This window comes from Haemorhous mexicanus, chromosome 3 (assembly GCF_027477595.1).
Source record: "Haemorhous mexicanus isolate bHaeMex1 chromosome 3, bHaeMex1.pri, whole genome shotgun sequence".
Classification (NCBI taxonomy): domain Eukaryota; kingdom Metazoa; phylum Chordata; class Aves; order Passeriformes; family Fringillidae; genus Haemorhous; species Haemorhous mexicanus.
In genome coordinates this window covers 41,290,557-41,313,034 of record NC_082343.1, presented here as the reverse complement: position 1 = coordinate 41,313,034, position 22,478 = coordinate 41,290,557, and the positions used below count along the sequence as shown (strand labels likewise).

Below are 22,478 nucleotides of genomic sequence, written 5' to 3'. Positions count from 1 at the left end.
AAAAGGTTCCTGTGTTCCTCAAACCAACAAGCAGTCCAGCCTGTGGCTAGAATGGAGAAAGAATCCAGAATGTGGAACTAGCTGCCTTTGCAACTAATGTCTGAATGGGTAACCAGTTAGGAGCAAACACTTCTGTCAGTGGCTCAGGTAGTGTCTGATTCAGGGCTGCTACATGGGTCATGGACAGAAACTCCATTGTTTGTCAAGGTGAGACTTAGAGGGAAAGTCTGTGAGGTTGTGATTTGCTTTTGTTGTTCTGTTCAGGAGGAGCAGTTAGAGGCAGTGTTGTCAGCTGCTGTGCAGACAGGCTCCTTAGAACTTCTGACGGGATGCATTAAACACTGGACTTCTGAAGGTAATGCTGCTTCCATTGTTTCCATGTTGTGCGTGTTTTGGTTAGAAATTGTGGCTTCATGTCCTTTTTGTTTTCTGTTTTTAAAGAGCAGCCAAGTTCTGCTGTAAATTTACGGTTTGTTCTCGAGTGGACGTGGAACAAAGTGATCTGTACAAAAGATGAACTGGACCAAATATGTGAGTAGGGGTGTGGTGGTGTTTGAAACCTGGAGTCATTCTTTGTAAAGGATCTTCTTCAGTAGTCTGCCAGTGTATGCTGCTGGCTCTTTAAGTGTCTTGTGGTTGTTGAAGTGTTTAAGTTTGGAAGTGTTCAGTTTCTGTGCTGAGTGATGATTTAATATTTCTCCTTGACAAGGTGTTCCGCTGTTTGACGGCTCCTGCAACTTCATTGACCCCCAGACATTACAGTCCCTTCAGCACTGCCAGCTGCTGCTGAGCAACCTCAGCACAGTCCTGAACTGTTTTCTAACAGAAGCCCGAGAGCTTACTGAGAAAGGTTGGTGAGAGCACTGCTAGGCCTTTGGTCTGATAGTTAACGTTTGGAAAGATGCCTGGGTATTAACTCTGGAGACAGGAGCCACTCTTGTTTTGGATGGCTGGGAGAGTGTCAGGTTGAACTGGGAGGAGAAGCTTAAATCTGAGCAGTTGGGACTTTGATTTAAGCCAAATTGAGTTCAGGGGAGCAGCTTGTTGTGGAATTCATGAGGCTGTGGGGAGGCTACACTGTTCAGCACTGAGCTGAGTAAGCACCTGGGCAGCAGTTGCAGCAACTGAGTGTGGTAATGCTGAGAAGTGTTCCTAATTGTTAGCTAGCAATTGATACTTGTGTGCAAATTGCTGGGAAATACAATAGAAGATGAAATGTGTAATGTGTAAAGGAAGTTCCTTGAGTTCTTTTTGGCTTCTGATCTTATAAATTGTTGTTGGCTTGTTGAGGGAAAAAGAGGACTATAATCTCTTTTGCTAAAGTAAAAATCTCTGCTACATGGAAAACAAATGTCTTCTTCTTCCTTATCTAATAGATATATCTCTCTTATATAATACACTATAATTTTTCAATTTTAATCTTTAGTGATTCTGTTTCTTTGTAGTGATTGGTTTTTGTTTTGAGGGTGGTTTTCTTTCCTTCAAATCATAAGTGATCCAGAGGGACAACCACACATAAGAAGAGTTCCACCAGGGTGTTTTATACCATGTGTTTGTTCTGCTGAAGGGAGCTTTTTAAAAAAGAGAGGAATATCCAAAACATCTTACTCATTTTTTTCAGGTTTTACAGACTTGACGAATAAGCAGATGGTAACCAGCCTCATTTCTTTGTATGCACAAGTGGTGATCTGGTTCTGTCGATCCAGTCTCCTTCCCGAGGGTTTAGGTAAGCAGAGCCTGTTGTACCAAAACACTTGAGGTTGTGTGATTTCTGTCTGTCTAGACCAAAGTTTTAGTTGAAAAACGTGGTCTTACTTCTTAAACTTGCTTTTACTTTATCACTTGTAGATGATCACATGCATTTGTCCAGACCTTTCTACAATTACCCTCTGATTCAGAGCTACTATACGGGTCACCGACAGAAACTTGAGCGCTTATCAAGGTAAGACTTAGAGGAATTCTCTAGAAAGCTGCCACTGTTAGACTATGTGAGAGTGGTTATTTTTGCAGTTAAAACCCTTTGTCTGCACTCTTTGGCATTAGACGTAACAGAGCATGAAAGCAAAGGTGCAACCCAAAAGGTCATTGCAACTCTTCTCTTGGGTTTTGCTTTGGACTCCTTAATTAATAACTTCATTGTGAGCTAAGGACCATCCTTCCTCTGACTCTGACTCTGTGACACTGAGAGGCTGGAATGAGTGTTTGACTCTGTGCAAGCCCCTGCTCCCTTTTGTTGCAGAGGCAAATGGGATTCTGACTGCTTGATGATTGATGGAATGGTTTCCCAGTTGGGAGAGGAAGTGGAGAAGTTGTGGCAGAGAGATGAAGGCGGCACTGGGAAATACCCACCTGTCAGTTTACATGTGAGTGTTCTGTTCACTGAAAACCCCAGCAGCAGCAGCTCCCTAAAGCCAATGATGGTGAAAGGCAGGAGCTTTAAAAAACCTTTTCATCTTTCATTTCAGGCACTGCTGGATCTCTATTTGCTAGAAAGCATTGAAGAAAGCGACAAACATGCAATTGTATCCTTTCCAGATTTTGTTACTTCTTCTGTGTGTGCACATAAAAGTTTTTACATACTTGTCACCTGTGTGTGGTTAACAACACTTTTAAGTTTATGCCTCAAACACAGTGTGAGTGAACACATTTAGAATAGAATTAAGTCCTTGACAGAAGCATTGCTTAATTTCTTTCTAGACTGGAATTTTTCTGATTTCTTTTTTAAATGTTTTGTTGCCAAGTCTCTTCTCATATGAGAAAACATGTTCTCTAAGTTGTATTCAAGATAAAAACCTCGCTTAGTACTTCTCAAATTTTAATGCAATTACTAATTTTTAAGACACCCCTGTATGTAGCATATGACTGCTTATGAGTATGGTGCCTTAAATGTATTGTTTCAGAGTAAAAGGGTTTGTAACAGTGGTTTTCCAGTTGCTGATTATTGCCAAAATAATTGGTTTCCCAGCCTTGCTAAGAGTGCTTGGTTTTGGGGTTTTTTTTGTGTCAAAAGTGCAGGCCCACTGAATATTCATTGGGCTGAAGCCTAATTTTTAGGCTGCTGGAACATGCAGAATTACCTTTCTTGTTTGTTGGCTAAACCAAGAGTGGAGCCTGGAGAGCAAAGGGGTTAAAAATGGTTGTAGTCTCAAGCTGCCTAACTCAGACATGTTCCTAACATGGGATGTCAGAAAGGGATGATGACACTTTGAGTGAGGGATCTACAGGCAGTTTGAGCACAGTTTCAGTCAGTCAGTGCTAAGCTGCATTGTAAGGGCACCATAATTTGTGTTGGTTTTGTGAAGACAGGAAATGAGGAGAACAAAACAGCTGTCGAACTTGTTTTCTCTAATGATTAAACATTGGATGTTGCAGTGTGTTGGGTGTCCAACTGGTAGCTTCACTGACAGAAGCAGAAGCCTGGGTTTGTAACAGCAATTTATAAACACCCAATATCTGCCTTTTTGATTGCCTTACAGGAATCCACAAGTGTTTCTTTCTGGAATTATATTCAGAATACAGTTTTGACATTAGGACCTGACTATTGGTATAATGGGTTTTAATAGCTTAAAATGGCAAGATCAATACCTTGGGATGTTCTGCTTCCTATGATGATAGTATTACTGTGTTTTGCTAACTGTAATGTGATAGAAGTTTTTGGTCTTAGCGATTTATTCACCTTAATTAGATACTCTCAGACAATTTACTTGCTGCTGGATATTATGCATTCCTTTCCAAATAAAACAGAAACTTCAATTGACTCCTTTCCAACTGCCTTTGCCATCCCTTGGGGTCTTGTTAAGCTGATTCAAGGGTTTTGGCTTCTAGATCACAATGATTATGAAGTAAGTATGAAACAGTTGGGTTGGACCACACATTGCACTGCACAGCTGTAATCAATAATAATATTTTTTAAATTGGTACTTACTGATAATAAGGTGTTAAAGCATTGGAAGCTTTTTTTTTAACACTGGTCTGACATTTTCAGCAACAAGTTATGATTTGAAATTTTGCTTTAACTATAAGAGGAAATTGATTGAACTAAGGCATAATCAGCATAAATAATGCTTAACATTTGAATTTTCAAAGCAATCTCTGTCTGTGGTAGGTATTCAGCAGACTTGTTGGGCACTGTTTCTAGAGGAGTGTTTGGGTACTTGAAGCATGGAAACTGTGATGGTAACAAGCACATTTGAGACAAAAGACTGCAGGAGTGACTTTTCAACATAATAGCTATTTTTCCTGGTGCTGAATGTTGTTCTTGTCACTGTGCTAATATGATCAATTTTTTTATTACGTAAATTGTCGAGTAATGTGTTTATAAAAAGGGATGTCTGTACACGGGGTTTAGTTAACTTAGAAAAATCTGAATTGTTCCTCTTAAAGCATTCACTTTGTTCTGGGTGGCTAATTTTTTTTTTCCCCTGCAAATACTGAAGAATTTTTACTGATGTGTCCTGGATGAAGTATTTTGTTATTTAGACATGTAAGTTGGTGTAACCCAGGCCCAGCCTTGCTGCAGAAAGTTTTGACTCTTGCATGGGTGTGTGTATCTATGATAACGAAGCTGTTCTCAACTTGTCCAGAATTCCCTGGCCCTGCTCTTCCATCCAGCTACACTCAAGACTGTGTCATGGCAACACATGAGGATAATCCAGTCCCTCATGTGCCAGGGAGAGCACAGGCGAGCCCTGAGGTACATGCAGATGATGAAGCCGTCGATGTCCAGCAGCAGTGAAGTGCGGCTGTTCCTCACCGTGTTGTTGTCCAACAGGTAAGGAAACCTCCGCTGTTTTGGCATTCACATATCGGGAGATGTGGGGAACTGGTGACATGGAAATGGGGCTCCCCTCCATTTCCTTTGAGCTTTGAATGGATACCATCACTGTGGGGCATCTTTTGGGCCTCAGTGTTCCCATTCCTTTCTGTGTGCAAAACCTTAACTGCAGGTGCATGGTGGAGGCTTGGGGTCTGTTGCAGCAGCACACCACAAAGTTAAACATAGAAGAGCTGCTCAAGCACATGTATGAAATCTGTCAGGAGATGGGGCTGATGGAGGATTTGCTGAAGCTGCCTTTCACAGACACAGAAAAAGTGAGTTTGGAGAAGAAACCAAAAAATCTTGTCTGTTTGGCAAGAGAAGAGGCAGAATCGTAATGATGTTTGAAACGTGTTATTTCTCACAGGAGTGTTTGGAGAAGTTTTTACAGACCAAATCTGGTGTTCAGAATCATGAATTCCTCTTAGTCCACCATCTGCAGCGTGCCAACTACATCCCAGCACTCCAGCTGAATCAGTCCATGAAGGCCAATCTGATGGTAAGGGTAGCAGTTCTGCTGTGTGGAATTATGAATCAAAACTTACCGACCATGACTGACTCCAGTTAAAAGAGTTTGTTTGCATCTGAGGAGTAAATATATCTTTTTTCATTTAGTTCTTCAGATCCCTCTGTTATGTATGGTTTAGGTTATGGAAGTTGTTTGTGTGACTTGTTTCTGTGGAATGAAGAGTATGTTGTATGTCACGTCTTGTATCTGGCTTTTAACTGAGAGCAGTCTTGATGCTCCACAGGTACGGGTTTTAGTTGTGAGTTTTGGGGTTGTTTGGGGTTTTTACATTTTTGGGTTTTTTTACTAGTCTTCCTTGCACTTATCCAAAACTACTGGGTGAAATTCGTGTGTGCTGCTGGCTGGAACCTAGAACTTGCTGTGGTTCTGTTCACTGGATTTGTTCTCCTTTGTCTGTAGAGCAAATTTAGGCTTTAGTTAGAAAGAGCAGTGATGAATTTCTGGTGAATTGTTAACTTCTTGCTTTACACATTTCCTTTGTCAGAATGATCGTGATCCTCGCTTGAGAGAGAGAGCAGTAGCCAGAAATTCTCTCTTAGACCAGTATGGCAAGATCCTTCCCACAGTTCAAAGGAAGCTGGCAGTAGAGAGAGCCAAGCCGTACCGTTTGCCTTCGTCGGTCTTTAGAGAAGGTAATTTTAGAGGTGGGAACTGGGATGTGCAGCTGGCCATCCCTTTGATTACACAAGGCTGATACTTTTCCCTCTTGCTTTACAGTCCCAAGGCCAAAGCCATTATCAACAGCAACAAGGCAGGCTAATGCAGGAAATGTGCATACAAGAGCAACTTTCATCAGTAAAGTGTTGTCCAAAATTGGGGAAGTATGGTTAGGAAATGAGGAGAAAACAAATATCTCACAATATCATAGGTAAGCAGCCTTTTATAAAAGTTACTCTTAAGCTGCATGTTTGGAGAGGGAGGTGAAGAGAGAGTGCGTTGTAGGGGGAGAGAAAAGATTTCAGTTTGAATTGTGTTAGTTTTTTGGTGAGAAGGTGGACATGAATAAAGCTTTGTTTTGCATTTCTGCACATATATAACAGCTAACAATTAATTCCTCACGTGTGGTGTTTGAGGAGTTTTTCTGCTATGATAATCTCTCTACAAATGCACGTATTTACATTATGGTGAATGTGTTTACAGTGTTTAGGAAGCTGAAACTCAAACTGTCCCTACCATGAAGCTGTTGGTGTACCAACTTTTATAGACTCATTTGTGTGATCACATAGTTATCTTTTACCACTTCCTGCTTGGTTATTTAAAAATAAACAGAATTAGTAAGAGTGGAGAAGAAGATTATAATTGTCAGGTGGTTGTCCTACATGGGATGTAGGTAGATAAACTTTAATTCTGATATGGCTGGACTTTGAGGGAATAAAAATCTATTATGTTTTCATTTTCCTTCTAGTCCTAGAACTACAGAGCCAGCAGTCAGTACACATCCTCTCCCTGGTGCAGAGTTGCCTGATGCATTTCTTGGGACACCTATTACAAAACTTTCTCAAAAGTGTTCAAGGTATAGTAGATCTGCAGATTTTATATTTCAGAATTGTATTGTTTGTCATGTATATACATGTGCATGTGTGTATGCTTTTTTGGTTTACCAAGGGTTCTGTTTGATTTAGTGTTGTATCTCAAAGAAAAAGTCATCTTAGGGACAAAATTAGGTACACAATTTGAAATGGTCCCTGCATTGAAATGTAGAAGAGTTTTCTCCGCTGCTGAGAATTAGGTCACTTGTGCAATATGTAATTGGGTATTCTTATGTCAGAGGCAGGGATTTAGGAAATGAGGTATGAAATGTAAAGAAATAATTTAAAAATGCCCCAAAGTGCCTGTCACTTGTTTGTGGGACTGATTGATCACACCCTGCAGTGAAGTTGTATTTCTTGTTTGTCCAGTGTTTTTGTTCTGCATCATCTGAGATAATCACAGCATGCTTTTTTTCATTTATTTATTGATGTTCCTAGTTTAAAATGAGTATTTTAACAGGTTGCTGGATTTGGTGGTTCGTCCTGTTCCTTCCCGCTCTGTGGCACAGGATGAGACCCAGCAGTACCCATGCAGAGCTTCTACTTCTTTTGTGGCATCCAGCCCTCTGAGATCAAATACACATCGCTCCAGCTCCCAAAACGATCTGCCAAGAGCATCAGAGTTGAATTTACTGGAAACTCCTCGTGTGGTCAAGGTTTGTATTTTAAAAACTCAGTAGCAACCAACCAAATGAAAAACTGGTGAGCTTTGTTTTAAGTGAAATCACCAAAGTATTTAATAGAAGTGCTTCTGGATTGAAGTTTTCAGTATGCATGTGGTTATTACATACACAGCCCTTTTGGAAGCAGTAATTTGGAGCAGTCTTTAAGCAGGAAACTTTAGTTCTCAGTTGTTTGCAGTGGACAGCTTGTCCCATAGCTTTGTGAACTAAATTTATTTTTATTGTATGGAACAATTCCATCTTTTCACCTTCTTGTGAAGTACTATCCACACAAATGGATGGTACTTCACAAGAGGAGCTTCATCCTCTTCTTTTGAAACCCTTTCAATACTATAAAATAAGCTGAGATAAGAACAGCCAAATGCTTCTACATGAAGACGTGTAGGTATTTCTGCAGCAGTGTCACTTCCTCTTATGTGCAGCTGATGAATTAATGAGAAAGCTGTGTCTGTTCCTTTGCAGAATGGCTGTCAGATGCAGCGATTGAAAACGCTACTGTGCAGAGTGAAGCTGTGTGCCTTTTATAAGAGCAGTGTAGGAATTGCAAAAATTAGTGGGATAGGAGATAACCTTGCAGAAAACAAGATGTCAGTCATATCCTTGTTTCCTGAAGAAGTAATTTTGAAAAATAACTTTTATTTTGTTGGCATTACAAAGACGAATGAAAGGGAACATAAAAAGCATGCATTTTTATCTTTAAAATATTGGTATTTTTGGAAGAACGGTGCACAGGCAAAACTTTCTGCTGCTATAAACCCACTTCACAGTTTAGGGTAATTATATTTTTGTAATTTAAGCACAGTCTTCTGTTTTGAAGATTTAACTGGTTCTAAATTAAGTGTTTTTATTTCTTTTCCTAGAGAGCTAAAGTTTTGGCCACGTCTTCTGGTTTTCCTGGGTTTACTCCTCAGTCTATTCTCAGGTCCAGTCTTCGCACTACACCCCTAGCAACTCCCTCTGCATCCCCAGGACGATCAGTTACTCCTCCTCTACGAGCAAAGGAACCTAGAATATCTTTCAGGGAAGAGAGCTCACATGCAAAGTGGACTGTTGGGGTAAGCTGGACTGCAGTTAGTGAGTTTTGCAGATGATGCTGTGATTTAATTTAGACTTATCTATATTCCTTACACTGAGAATCTGGTTTGTGAATCAGAATGGCAGAATGTGGTTTAAAAAAAGATTGTGTTATGCTAGACATTTTGTAACATCATGTACTTGCAGGAACATATTCATAGCAAACATCAGGGACCATGGTGGGTTTTACTCAGATGTTGTTCAGAATGTTAGTTCACCTTTCAGTTTTCAAATAGTAGTGTTGCAGGAAGGTAAGGAATATAGATGCAGCCTCTTGTTTGGGTTTGTTAAGTTTTGTAAATTAACATCTGTGAAAGTAACAAAAGTCATAAAGATGCATTGACTCTCAACCTGTCATTTTGCAATGCTGGATTTACTTAAATGATGGTAAAAAGAGTCTCCTGATGAAGAGAACTGTAGTGTTGTGTTCTGTCAGGCCTGATGTTCTCAGGTTTGCTTCTTGCTTTGCACCAGGGATAGCATCCATGTAGTTTTCAAATGCACTGGGTCCATCTGACCAGCTGCGGTCCCTTCTGCTCCTGCAGCTGTGTAGCTGGATTCTGTGGTTCAGCCCATCAGCCAGTTGCCAGCAAAATGTGCCCAAATGGGGGGCACAAGAGGGGCATGTGCTGCCATCCCATGTGTGAGTAGCTTGTGTATGTTACAAGGAGCTACTCAATTGTAACAAGATGTACTCTCTCCTGTATGAAATTCTTACTAATAGTGGCACTATGGCCAGATTAATTTGCTTGTTCCATGCCACAGGCACAGTTGAATACCAGCATATTTTAGTAGTTGAAAGGGCAACTATAAAATAGAGAAATCTTGAGTTAGGGTTTTACTAGGCAAAGCTTTTCTTCCTGAAAACACACTAGTAAACCCAGTGAAGAGCCTTGAGATGACATTGTGAGCAAGACTGATTTAATCTTAATTCTTCAATGTCATGGAAATTCAATAAGCAATCTAAAGCAATCTACACTCAGCCTTAAATCTAAGATAGTGCTAGAATGAGAATTAATTTTGCATTGCCTCACTAAGGGGACATGTGGTACCTAGAAATATCAGTATTTGTTGGGTTTTTTGTTTTGCTTTGACAACAAGCAGACTCATGTTGTTGATCTGAACTTTTATTTTAGGAGACAGAAGATGATAAAGCACTATTTGGAGCTTCATCTGAGCATCACCATGGCTTGGTAGAGGATGCTTGGTCTGAAAGTAGAACTAAACCAACTCTGTTTACTCTGAGCAGTCCTGGGGAAGATCGTGCTGAATTGCAGGAGTCTTTAGAAAGCATACCTGGAGATAATTTGGAGAAGCTGGATGTCAGCAAGGAAAATAGTAACTTCTCTGTCAGATCAGACCAGACTACTTTGGAGTATCATGATGCAAAATCACCCGGTGATTTTGAAGATGATGTCATCTTTATATCTGCTAAACCAGCTAATTCTTCCTCTGAAGAGACTGTTGATGTTCAAGAATTGGAGAAGGAGGAAGAAAGTGAAATGGTTGAAGATAAACCTTTCCAGATGAAACAACCAGATTCTTCAGGACAAAGAAAAGAAGCAGGTATGTTTCACCTGTGATAACCTAAGTTTCTGAATTTTTCATATGTCTTCAAAAGATTGATTTACTGAGGAGTGCAGCAATTACTGATGAGTTTTCACAAGTGCTCTAGGCTTTTAAAATTACATCTATGTTTTAAGTCCTTTTTTTGGTATTCTGGACCTTATGAATGTGTACTTTCCTTGGCTGACGTTTTTTTGGTGTAGTTGCAGCTGAAAGGCAACAGTGTGGGAGTTTTGAAAGGGATACATGTTTAAAACTTTGGCTTCTGGTTATGTTTTAGGGGTACCTATAATTTGCAGGGATTTTTACATTGTTTGACTGAAATTATGCATCAGGCTTCTTGTTCTGCTGGAAAGAAGAACACATCTGTGCCATCTGTGCACTTGAAGTCTTGGTAGCATTATTTTGTTAAGTCCCTATCCTAGGTGACATGCATAAAGGACCACTTTAAACTCATATGAGCAGTTTAAAAGAAGTGATGTTGAGTGCAACAGGGAAGTCATCTGTCTCTTCATTTTGTAGGATTTGTGGAAGAATCAAATGCTGAATATCATTCCCTTCCTGAGTATAAGACAGTGTTTAAAGCTGCTGTGGCTGCAACTTCTGGGGCTGGAAGTCAAGGGTGAGCTTATGAAGTAGATACATCTTGGGGTTCACATAACATTATAGCTGCTGGCTTTTCTGTGTTTGAAAACTGATTTTGACTTGGGATTAGTTCTTTCCTGTGTTCTTATATGTAAGGGCCTGTCTATTCCGTTCTGTCTGTGACCAAAAGTAATCTGGCATGAATGTAATGCATATTGACTAGCTGTCAATTTGAGCCTTTTTTGTCAAATCATTGCAGACCACAAAGTATGATGATAAAGACTTCATTCAACAGTCCCATACAGACCTTGGGAGAGTTACTAAGCAGATACTGTGAACATAAGCCCTGGGATTTTTTTTCTGAGAATTGTGTAGTTAAAAATGAATCCTGTGATTCCTGTAACTTCAGTGGGTTTATTTTTGAGTTTGAATGCTTTCTGACAGTATTTTTTACACTTAATTTTTGTTTTCTGTGTGTGCTCGACTAGCATCTATTTGTTTATTGAAAGGGAAGCTGTTTTATCACCAGGTACTTTAAAAGCTGCAACTGCTGAGTGATAAAGACAGAATGTCAGCAATGAGAGAACCTTTAATTTCAAGTGCTGACTTTCATCTGTACAGACTTATGTTCAGTTGGTTCTGAACCTCTTATTGTAGTTGTCTTCTTTCTACGGAAGACAAATAATGGCTTATTCTGTAATACACCTCTCCTATATTATTTAGTGTTGGATAGCTGGAAGGAATGTTAAGTACTTGATTCATTGCATAAAATGAGTTACAAAGTGAATTACAAATTGAGTCACAAATTGAATTATGTTGATAGAGGAATTCCTAATTTTTCTTGTATTTTTTGTGCTGTGAAACTTGAAGATTTTACAGTGAGAAAGTAACTTGTAAAGCTCTTAAAGGTGTGTTTTCAAGCTTTATGATGAATTTCTCTCTTTTCATGAAGTGCAACAACTTACCAGGAGTCTGAAATGACCTCTTCATCAGAAGAAAAAGCCATACTGGTTGCAACAAACCCACAGGTCGCTGAATCCCCGGAGGCAGACAGTGAATGTATGTTGGAAATGTTCTATGTGGTAGGGTAGCAGAACTCCTCATGTGAAATGTGTAGTTTGCTATACCACTGTAGGTGTCTCAGATTGAAATAGTAGTAGCAGATTGAAATAATAGTAGTTACTGCTTACTTTCATTAAACTGTAGAGAGAACACCCTCCTTAAAGAAAGTCCTTGGAGAAAGTGCATAGTGAATCTTGTCATTCTTGATCAAAGTATTGAGATGCTGGTAGGACTTAGAGTATTAATTATAAGGAGAAATCAGTATTTATTTTAATGTTGTACACCACTACCAATTTGTGTGCCATGGGATGTGCTGCTTGATTTACTATTTTAAAAGATGATGCATCCTCAGTATTCAGATTGAAGCAGCTGTCTACCAGTGTGCCTTTCCAGCCACATTTTCCTCTTTTTTTCCCCTCCGTGGGCTTGACAACTGATTTTCTCCTCCTTCTTCCTTGCTGTGGGGCTGCATCCTTTACCCCATCTGTAGTTGTCAGTTTAGACCCAGTTGACAACTAAGCCCCGCACAGCCACTCACTCATTTCCCCGGGGCGAATGGGGGAGAAAATCAGAGAGCTGAAGGTGAGAAAACTCACGGGTTGAGATAAAGACACCTTAAAAGGGAAAGAAAAAGTCTTACATGCCAAGTCAGGCAAAACAAGGAATTCATTCACCACTTCCAATTGTCGGGCAGGTATTCAGCCATCTCCAGGAAAAGCAGGAAAATGGGTCATAGGAAGGAAGACAAAGACCATAACTTCTAGTGTCTCCTGCTTCTTCCTTCTTTCACCTGCCTTTTAGGCTGAACATGATGCCATATTATGGGATTCCATTTTATGGGATGTCAGTTGTGGTCAGCTGTCCTGGCTGTGTCCCCTCCTATCTCCTCATGCACCCCCAGCCCACTCACTGCTGGCATGGTGTGTGAAGCAGGAAAGGCCTTGGCTCTGTATAGGTGCTACTCAGCAGTAACTAAAACATCCCTGTTATCAACGCTGCCTTCAGCACAAATTCAGAATTAGAGCAGTACCAGCTACTATAAAGAAAATTACTATCCCAGCCAAAACCAGCACAATAGTTTTAGCTTTTGGAGAAAGCCCAATATATGTGGCAGGATGGAGAACCCTATTGCTTGCTCTTGCTAGCTTTGCTACTTCTTTTTGCTTGAACTTACATCATTTATATAAAGGTTAAGGTAAAATTACATAAATCTCTTCTAGCTGTGATAAGTATCCTTGACAGTGAGGACATGGTCAGTGCTCCGTCTCAAAATCGCCTTGAGGGCAAGTGTGTGGATTTACCTGAAGAATGTAACCCTGAAGCAACTGAAGCTGAAGAAGTCCCTGTTTCTAACAATCCTCCAAAAACTGAGGAAATTAATGTAAGTAAACGATTTTCCCATTTTCTACACAATAGAACAGTTTGCAAATTGAGGACAGACCTGTTCTACTGACAATTTGGAGACACTCAAAAATGTGTCTGTTTCTTGAGCTGCTTAACTCAAGTTGAAAACCTCAGTGTTGTATGGGCAGATATGTTTTTATCTTCTGTATTCTCTGTTCCTATAACATGAATGGGACGTGTCAAGACTTAGGCCTTTGAGAGCAAACAAAACCAAAATAAAAGCCTAAACTATTTTTGAAACCAGCTAGGCATTAATTTGATTTACTTGAATTCAAACTTTATTTTACTTAAAAAATAGTTTTAATGTTAAAGACAGTAAGAAAGTTACAGGAGTGCAGCTTCTTTGTACTGGTAATCAGTTACCAAAGGACAAAAATATGTGGGAACCACTCTGAGAATTATTTAGGTGCTTAGGTCGTTTGTTCCTTCTTAACACACAGAATTCCCAGTAATGAGCGTATTTTGGTGTCAAGATATTTCTTCAAGAGGTGGGGGTATTTAGAAACTATGTGTTATCTCATGCAATCCAAATGACTCCTCAAAGTGCAGTGTTGAGTTGTTGGATATGATACCTGGCCAGTGTAAGTGCTGCTGTCAGAACTATCATGACTGAAGCTTTAAGCACTGGGGACCCAATTGTATTTTACCCTGTCAGAGGCAGGGGGTCACTCTGGCTGTGGAGCAGTGCAGAGGGCACTGCAATGTGATGGTCACCCCTGGTTACATACACCTTGTATTGGAAAACTGCTCCTGGTCATGGGCAGTGGCAAAGGGTCAGTTCTGAATTGTGCCTTAAATACATAAACTCTCAGCTGGAGTACAAAAGCACAGTGTTTTACTTTCAGGGGTGGTCTTAAGGGAACTGTCCTCAGTTTCATCTAGCTCAGTGTGAAGTTAGTCTGTTTGGTATTGAATAAAGTATTAACAGACATTTTTTAACCTTAGGTTATAGAAGATACCTCAGAACCAGCACCTGAAACATCACCATATAGTGAGCTAGATCCATCAAACGTTCTTCATTATAGCTATGAAAATATAGAGCAACAATTTGCATGTGATTTGCCTGATAATAAAGATAGTGAATGTGATGCAGCTGAGGGAGATGGAGACCTTTTTCTATCTCAGAATAATTTTACCTTAGTTTTGGAAGGAGAAGAAGGGGAAGCAGAGACGGGAGACCCTACATCAGTAGATGCTTCTAAACCAGATGACACAACAACAGAAGAAAAGCCTGTGACCAATTTAGGAAATACTGAAAGCCAGGAACATGTTACAAACTCAGTGTCCACTGTAACTGGTGATCAGGAATCTCAAAATATTGCAGAGTCACTCCCATATGTGCCTGAACCTATTAAGGTTGCCATTGCTGAGAACTTACTGGATGTAATCAAGGACACGAGAAGTAAAGAATTTACATCTGAAGTTGTAGAACAATCAATTCATGAAACCATAGGTAAAAAGGTAACTAGATTCCAGAAGGCAAAAGCTCCCTTAACACCTGTGCTAGAAGCAGTGGGAGAGGAAACCAGGAGACATCATTATGGCACTGCTCCAAGAACACGCACAAGGGGACAGCTGGGTAGAAGTCTGGGTGTTCTGTCAGCAGGCACTCAGCAGCTGCTGAAGACAGACAGCCCTGCTCTGCTTGGACTGTCTCCTCGGAGAAGTACCAGGCGAACAAAAGAAGCACCTGAGACTCCCAGGCTCCAAACAGAGGAAAATGCTCAAGAGGAGCAAATACCTGTGACACCTGTTACTCCTAGGAGAGGTAGGAAACCTAAACTGTCTAATTTAGAAAAAACAGAGAGCAGCCATTCTGATGGACAAACCTTGTCTGACAGTACACAGCCTGTTACTCCCAGAAGAGGATTAAGGAGAGCAAAGGAAGCTGCATCTGAACTCCAAGAAGAGGCTAATGAGGAAACACCTCTTGCTGAAGGCAGCATTACTACTTCTTTCGCTTCCAGAAGGACTAAGGGAGGAAAAAGTTTAGGTGGAAATCCAGAAACTGGCAAGACTGATACTGATCATCAAGTAAAAACGGCAGTCAGTCCCAGTAGAAGTGCAAGAAAATTGAAAAGCTTTAGTTTACAGTTTACTGAAGATACTGTCAAGGATCAACAGGTGCAGCTTAGTGACCAACTCCTTTTACCTGTGCCAAGTAAAAGAGGCAGAAGAAGAAAGATTAGTTCATCAGAAGTTTCAGAAAATTCTGATCTTGATGTGTCTAAATCATCGCTTCCTCAAACAGAATTTAAACTTCCTGTCACGCCTAGAAGAAGTGCTAGGAAGGCGGCACAAAACCTCTTGGCAGACCCAGAGTCTACCTCTTCTCAGGAAGACATACATTCAGGTGTGAAAGTAGAAGCCCTTGATACTCCTAAGAGAAAAACTAGGAGAGTGCCACAAGAGAACCCAGAAAAAGTGGATACTCATGAACAAACTCCTGCAGAGCCAAGAGAGGAGCCAACCACACCCAGGAGTACGGTGGGGACAGGGCGTCGGGGCAGGAAGAGGAGATCAGTGTCCAAGGAGACCACCCAAGGACCTGGTGGCAGTCCTTTGCTGCTTGAAGACATAAACCCCTCAGGACATGATCAGTCATCAAGAGCTCTGACAGATCGTGTTACAAGAACCAGATCCCGCAGGACTGCCATCGATCAGAAACTGTCTGTTGAGGAAAATGAGGCTTTCCTTTTCTCTCCTCCTCTCACAAAGCTGACAAAGAAGTTTGAAGGTAGGTGCACTATGTTTATATGCAAAAGAGGGCATAGCCTCTTCTTTAAACCACTGAAAACAAACTGTGAGGATGGCTTTAAGTATTGTAAAGAATGTAAGCATGCAAAATAAGTTTGCCAAGAGGCAGTTCATCTTTTGGCTGAAGTCTGTGTGACTGTCTGCTTAGTTCTGGTAGAAATAGATTATGAAGCTGATCTAAGCCATGAAATTAAATTTAAGCTATATTTTTGTAATGAATCTAATTTCTGTCACATTTTGAAAACCAGAGATTATTTGTGAATATGTGATTGCCATCCGTTCCCTCACAACAGAGAAATAAAGAATGTGTGTTTCCAAATTCAGTTTTCAAGTTCAGATGTGCAGCATCTTGCAACAAACTGTACAGCTGTTTAATTATGTGATTCTTTTTCATGAGTGTATACTTTGTCAGTGAAATTACTGTACAAGGGAGTTTTTTAATTAGAGCACGTGATAACATTTTTTAAAATGTGTAAGGACTGTTGGTTCTTCTGGAGTATAATATTATGTTAGGTGCAGGTAAAATCACTACATTGGCTTAGTTTTGTTTCACTATTTATGGTAAAAGAATGAATCCCAAGAAGCAGTTACTGGGGGGAAAATGCCTTTCCATGGAGCATTTATAAAGCTAATTGGACCTTTATTTTGGGAAGCTATTGTGCTCTTACTTGTCAGCTGTAATTTAATATTACTGTCCCTCATGTATAATGTATGGGCATGCTAACAATGCGTTGTCGTTTTAGCTGGAAAAACAGACCATCCTGTGCAGTTCCAGGATTTAGACCCGGATTTGTCTTCTCAATTTGTCTTTTCACCCCCTCTTTTGAGGTCAAGGAGAAAAACTGTAGCTAGCATTTCCCGAATTGTGAAAGAAGCAGTAAGTAAAAACTCCAGTTGTCCTATGTTCTTGATTTATAATCTGTACCATTATTTGAGATCATGCTTTGCCTTTTTCATTGGAAACATATCTAAAAAGAGCTTTAAATGAATCAGCTAAAAATTGTATTGCTTTTCTTCATGAAAACTAGCTACAAAAATCAGTTTTGAATCTATCTAGATCAAGAATTGATAAATACTGTTTTGCCTTTAGCACAGTGGCTCTCTTAAAACTTACTTGGTATATTATTCGTTAATTTCAGAATTTTAACTTTTAGGATGGTAAAATAATTTGATGTGGAAGGTTTGTTTTTGCAAACAAGGGGTACTTTTGGAAATAACTTTGGCATTTTCATTTTTGTAATGAAAAAAACCATTATTATTCCATAGAAGTCTAAGAACTTGTTCATGAGTAACATTTTTGTTGTCTTAACATAGGAGCTTCCAGCTAAAGAGGAAGAGGATACCAAATCCATAGAGTCTGGAGGAAAGCAGAAATTGAAGAGAGGTAGAACTCCAAAATCAAAAATGAAGAAAGCAAGCAAGTATGAAATAAGTTTTGAACAGTTCTTTGCCTTTCTTAATGTGATGGTGACTCAGCTGTTAAGTGCCTAACTACTTCTTCCTCACTTGGCTGTGCAGGTCTTCTCTGACTCCATCAGCCTGTCCAGCTTGCTGGTCCAATAGGCACCTTTCCCCATTTAAGGGTTTGGTTTGCTAATGGAAATGGAAGAGGGAAGGAATAGAAAAGGGCAGGTGGATACTAATTGTAGTGGTGACATTGCAATGCTCTTACATTGTCTTATTCCAAATTATGAACTCAAATTCTTCCAGTTTAGCTACTCATACAAGGTGGGAGATGGCCAGACAATGAATAAAAGGAATGAAAGCAAACCAAACCTGATTTATGTACCTTTTCTACCTTAATTCTATCTACAAAGAAGCTCATGCATTTATTTTTTTAATTGATTTTGGAATTCCATGTCATTTTTTTCCTTGATTAAATACTGTTAATACTGAAAAATTGATTTGATGCCTATCCTCCTTTTCAGAACCACAAAAGATTCTTGGTCACCTCCACCAGTCGAAATAAAATTCATCTCTCCTTTTGGAAGTCCAGTGGATGGAACAAAAACCAAACAGAAAGAAACTACAGATGCAGCAGGGAAGACACTAAGAAAGAACAAAAAAAGACTGTCTAATTTTCCAAAGCCAGTTGTGCGCCGGAAGATGCTGTAACTGTTTTTTAAAGTTTATAATGTACACCACTGTTTATAAAGTCATCAAAATTGTGTGAATTAGTAAAAAGAAGAAAAATCATCTAATTTGGAAGAGATAATTTATATAAATTATTGTAAAATTTCATAAAAAATGGTCTTCAGTAAGTAACTCCATATGGAGTGTGATTTCCTCAGTCAATGCAGTTTTCTATTTTATATTAAGACTTCATACATTTATATAATATGTAAATACAGCTTATTTTAGGAATGTTAAATAAAAATGTATACTTCACAATGTGCTTACTGTCTGATAGCTTTTTGAGGGAATATTGGGTTGAATGACCTGTATTGCTCAGAACTTTTAATGTTGGTTTGTGGGAGTTACAAACTCCCAAAAATGATTCCAAAAGTTTTAAAAAGTTTGTTTAGAATTCCTGTAACAAGTAAACATGTTAAACATACTAGTTTTAATTTTAAAATTATGTTTGACCTTCTGGCACAAATAATTGGACTTGCAATACAAACTGGTAATTCCTTACATTCATGGTTAAGTTGTACTGTATTGAAGTCAGAATGTAAACAATTGTGTTTTAAGCTGTGCAATATTTTTCTTTTGTATTTGTCTTAAACTTTGGGAAAGCTGCTCTTTAGTTCATAAAACCAGATCACACCTCAGATGTCTCATTATTTCTTGAAATTTGTTGTCAGCAAAAAGTTAACTGTACAGATGGTGTGATGCTTACAATAGCATATCAGATTTAAAGGGATACTACCCAGATACTTTGAAATTTGAGCCAAAATTATTTTCGTAATATGACTGCTACTGTAATTGAAATGCTTACTGTCTGTAAACATGCTTTGCAGTATTTGAAACATGCATTTCACAGCACTGAAAACCTGATGGTAAAGCCTATATAATAGTCTGAAAAAGGTACAAAAATGTACAGAAATCTTAGTTACAGACCGTATTTTTGAATAATTATTTCATTAACAGTCTTGGGTTAAGGAGTATATGTCCCTATAAAGTTTCAATTTGTATAAATAAAGTCACAAACCTATTCTTTTAAAAGCAGACACGGAAGTACTATTTTGATGTGCAGTCTTTTAGACAATGGATTATTTTTCTGTATGTTAATTTATATATGGATGCAACTTTGAAGACTACAGAATGGTGGAACCTGATATTAAACTTTTCAATTAGTAAAAACTACTACAGTTATTTAAGACATAAGTTATTTATTAACTAATAGCTTGTACATAGTGAATGAATTTATTAATGACAGAGTAAGCTTGTCAAAGAAGATTGTTCTGGGGCTGTGATTTTTCTATCTCAGAACAGATCATTCTAGAGAAGCAATTGCATGCACTTGAATATTTTTCTCCTTGGGGAAGTATTCATGACTGAATGAAAGCTTAAAAAAAAATAAGTCAAAAGTTTAAAATGTGAAAGTGGCAGTAGATTGAGACCTTTGAGTCAAGTTAGTAATTATTTTTTCTGTTTATTTTGTATGTGAGTGACTGTAAATATGATCAAAGGAAAGGTGAGTGAAGTTTAGCAGTTTTTATATTCACATTTCTCAGAAGTGCAGTGAATAGCTCAAAATGGGGTAAAAGGTCAAATGTCCAAAATTGGAATAGAATACAGATGAAAAATTGACCTTTTTTTGTAGTGTGCAAGAGTATTTGTAAAATACCCTGATTATTGTCGAATTGATGAAATGCTAGTGAAGATTGCTTAATAGGGTTTTAATGCATTTCTATAATTTATACTTATATATGTTTATTTTTTGTATGAAAATTATTTAGAAAAAATGAAAATATAGCATTAGCAGATTTTATTAGTTTTTAGCGTCTATTTTATTTACACCTCAGCTAAAATATCCTCATTTGTCTGTGCTTAGGAAGAAAGCAAGCAATAGCAAAAGACAACTGGCAATAGATTTAATAACTTTGTAAAGGTTTGCAATTTTCTAGTAACTTTTTACTTCAAAGGAGTTTTAATTATGTGTTGAAATGTTTTACTCTTTTTTCTCTTTTTTTGTAACTTGGATTTGATGCACAGTTCTCCAGTGCAGACCAGTTTCCCCAAGGAGCAGTTGAAAAAGGAGCCTGAGCATAATGTGTAACAAGGAGTGGGCACTGAGAAATTTGAAGGACATAGAAGGAAATGGAAGCATAACTGATTCTGTTTGAGCCTGAGAAAAGGAAGAAGCTGGGGAACAGTGTTAAGGCGCCAGCTCAAGGATGGGTTTATAATGGAGTGGAGAAAATAGACTTTTAGGTGGGTGCTTTCTGTGTAGGCTTGCTACATGTGTGAAAGACAAGTGGAAAAGATCTGCAGCTGTTTGCACATGGATCAGAGAGGGTGAGAGTCCTAGTGCCAGAGAAGGGCAGGAGGGACCTGTGAGATGAGGTGGGATGCATTGTGGTGGTGGATGGATGCAGAAAGCTGTGGGGGCATAGAGCTGACATTTTCTAGCAAACAAGGTGGGAATTTCACAGGACCTACAGCTCATTGCTAAATAGAATATTCTGAAGTTTTTCTATAGAAAGGGAAGTAATTCCTTGATTCCTTAATGTTTTTATCCCCTTAAGAAGTGCTGGATGGCTAAAATCTGAAGCCAGATTACCTTTGGGGTGTAACTCCAGAGAAAACTCCACTGGGAGGCTGACCACCTTGGGACAGCAAAATCTTAGCTTTCAGGAAGAATAAAATGGGGTGCAGTGGCAGATTTTATTTCCAGGAAGCACACAGCAGGAGGTATTAGTGACAGGAGTATGAATAACATTAAGGGCTGTTGGAAGGTATTTTGTAAGAAAAGAAATGTTACAGTGGAAATCATTCTCTTGAGTTACCTCACAAACTTCTTCAAATATTTCTAAGCTAAGGCTGATGAAAGTATTTGTTCTAGGTTATAACATGAAGGAGAGTTAAATCTATTTTACTTTCAATAGGTACTCAGTGCTTGAAGTGCTAATTGATTCATGTTGACTTTGTTTATTTGCCTTAATACTTGTACATGTCCAGTGTGCAAGTAAGGGCATAGATAACTATTTAATCTCCCATCAGGACTTCCTGTCATGGAAGGCTACTCTCAGGGTTGTCAGTGCAATAAATTTGTTTGCTGAAATTTCATTACTTCCCATGTAACTAATATATAGCAAAGTTGTTGATTTCTGGTAGGGGAAAAAAGAAGCTATAGCAGAAAACAGCCTACAGGTTTTCATGAGTAGTTAGGCAATGCTTGCAACCAATTAGTCTAGGCTTTTCTGAAAATACTGAAATAATAGAATTTTAGGTAATAAGACAGTGTTTGTTTCTTTTGTTTATACTTTCGTCTTCTGTGCAAACTTTGGGGTTTCCATTCCAGGAATGCTTTTTTCACCAAAGCAGTCAAGATAACGAGTCCCTTTGATGTGCTTGAAGATAAATGTTCTGTGGTTCCTGATGAATTAAAGCTGTTCCTAAAATAAAATGCATTTTCCAGCATTGGGCTGTGTGGATGACCAATATGTGAGGTAGAGTGAAAAATGCAAGTTATGGTTACTGATGTGACCCTTCAGGTCAGTTCCTCCTTGGCTGTGTCATGACTCACAGCAGGCATTGATGTGCTGTGCATTGCTGCACAACTTGGCTTAAACCTGAATTGAAGCATGAATTATTAGTGAATGACTGCTTGCTTGTGTTTTGATACTGCAACTGGGATTTTGCTTTTGACCTGACCTTTTATGGCTTCTGACCCTGATGTCTCCCTTAAAGGACAAGAAAACTGTGTTCAGCTCATCAGTTCCCAACAGGTACATGGGCCAGGTAAGATCTTATTCAAAGAAGCAACTAAAATCAGTTTTCACTAATACACTGCTGTAGACTGGTCTGGCTTTTTATCTCTCCTTATTAACATTCACCTAAGTGTAATGCAGGTGTCTGGTGTTCATAGGTTTGAAGTGTTGTGTAGTGTTACCTGCATTTCTGTCATCCTGGAACTGAACACCAAAATGTAGCACATGCTCTCACCCCGAATCACAGAATAAACTGAGTTGGAAGGGACCCACAAAGATCCTGGCCCTAAACACACCATGTGCCTCAGAGCATCGTCCAAACGCTTCTTGAGCTCTGTCAGGCTGTGCTGTGACCGCTTCCCTGGGAAGCCTGTTCCAGTGCCCAGCCACCCTCTGGGTGAAGAATCTTTTCCTAACACCCAGCCTAAACTTCCCCTGACACAACTCCAGGCCGTTCCCTCGGGTGCTGTCACTGGGCACCACAGAGATCGGTTCCTTCCCCTCCTTTTCTCTCACAAGGAAGGTATGACTGCAGCGAGGTCTGCCCTCAGTCTCCCCCAGGCTGATCAGATCAAGAAACCTCAGCACTCCTCATAC

The 22,478-nt window shown here is 39.2% G+C and overlaps 1 protein-coding gene across 4 annotated transcripts in view; it reads left to right on the top strand.

Annotated features, from left to right (window-relative positions):
* Nucleotides 1-19,311, top strand: part of LOC132324882 (protein ELYS-like) — a 41,112-nt gene extending 21,801 nt beyond the window's left edge. For all 4 annotated transcript variants that reach the window (XM_059841481.1, XM_059841483.1, XM_059841484.1 and 1 more), the window contains 24 exons: nt 265-355; nt 442-531; nt 710-850; nt 1,622-1,726; nt 1,849-1,942; nt 2,240-2,363; nt 2,466-2,522; nt 3,696-3,842; nt 4,584-4,771; nt 4,947-5,091; nt 5,184-5,315; nt 5,830-5,977; nt 6,063-6,213; nt 6,751-6,858; nt 7,335-7,530; nt 8,418-8,612; nt 9,768-10,197; nt 10,720-10,819; nt 11,735-11,841; nt 13,065-13,225; nt 14,194-15,985; nt 16,749-16,882; nt 17,320-17,426; nt 17,934-19,311. In XM_059841481.1, coding sequence (XP_059697464.1) covers nt 265-355; nt 442-531; nt 710-850; nt 1,622-1,726; nt 1,849-1,942; nt 2,240-2,363; nt 2,466-2,522; nt 3,696-3,842; nt 4,584-4,771; nt 4,947-5,091; nt 5,184-5,315; nt 5,830-5,977; nt 6,063-6,213; nt 6,751-6,858; nt 7,335-7,530; nt 8,418-8,612; nt 9,768-10,197; nt 10,720-10,819; nt 11,735-11,841; nt 13,065-13,225; nt 14,194-15,985; nt 16,749-16,882; nt 17,320-17,426; nt 17,934-18,120 — 5,130 coding nt within the window. In that variant the 3' untranslated portion in view covers nt 18,121-19,311. The remainder of the gene's footprint in view (nt 1-264; nt 356-441; nt 532-709; nt 851-1,621; nt 1,727-1,848; nt 1,943-2,239; nt 2,364-2,465; nt 2,523-3,695; nt 3,843-4,583; nt 4,772-4,946; nt 5,092-5,183; nt 5,316-5,829; nt 5,978-6,062; nt 6,214-6,750; nt 6,859-7,334; nt 7,531-8,417; nt 8,613-9,767; nt 10,198-10,719; nt 10,820-11,734; nt 11,842-13,064; nt 13,226-14,193; nt 15,986-16,748; nt 16,883-17,319; nt 17,427-17,933) is intronic.
* Nucleotides 19,312-22,478: the final 3,167 nt, after the last annotated feature.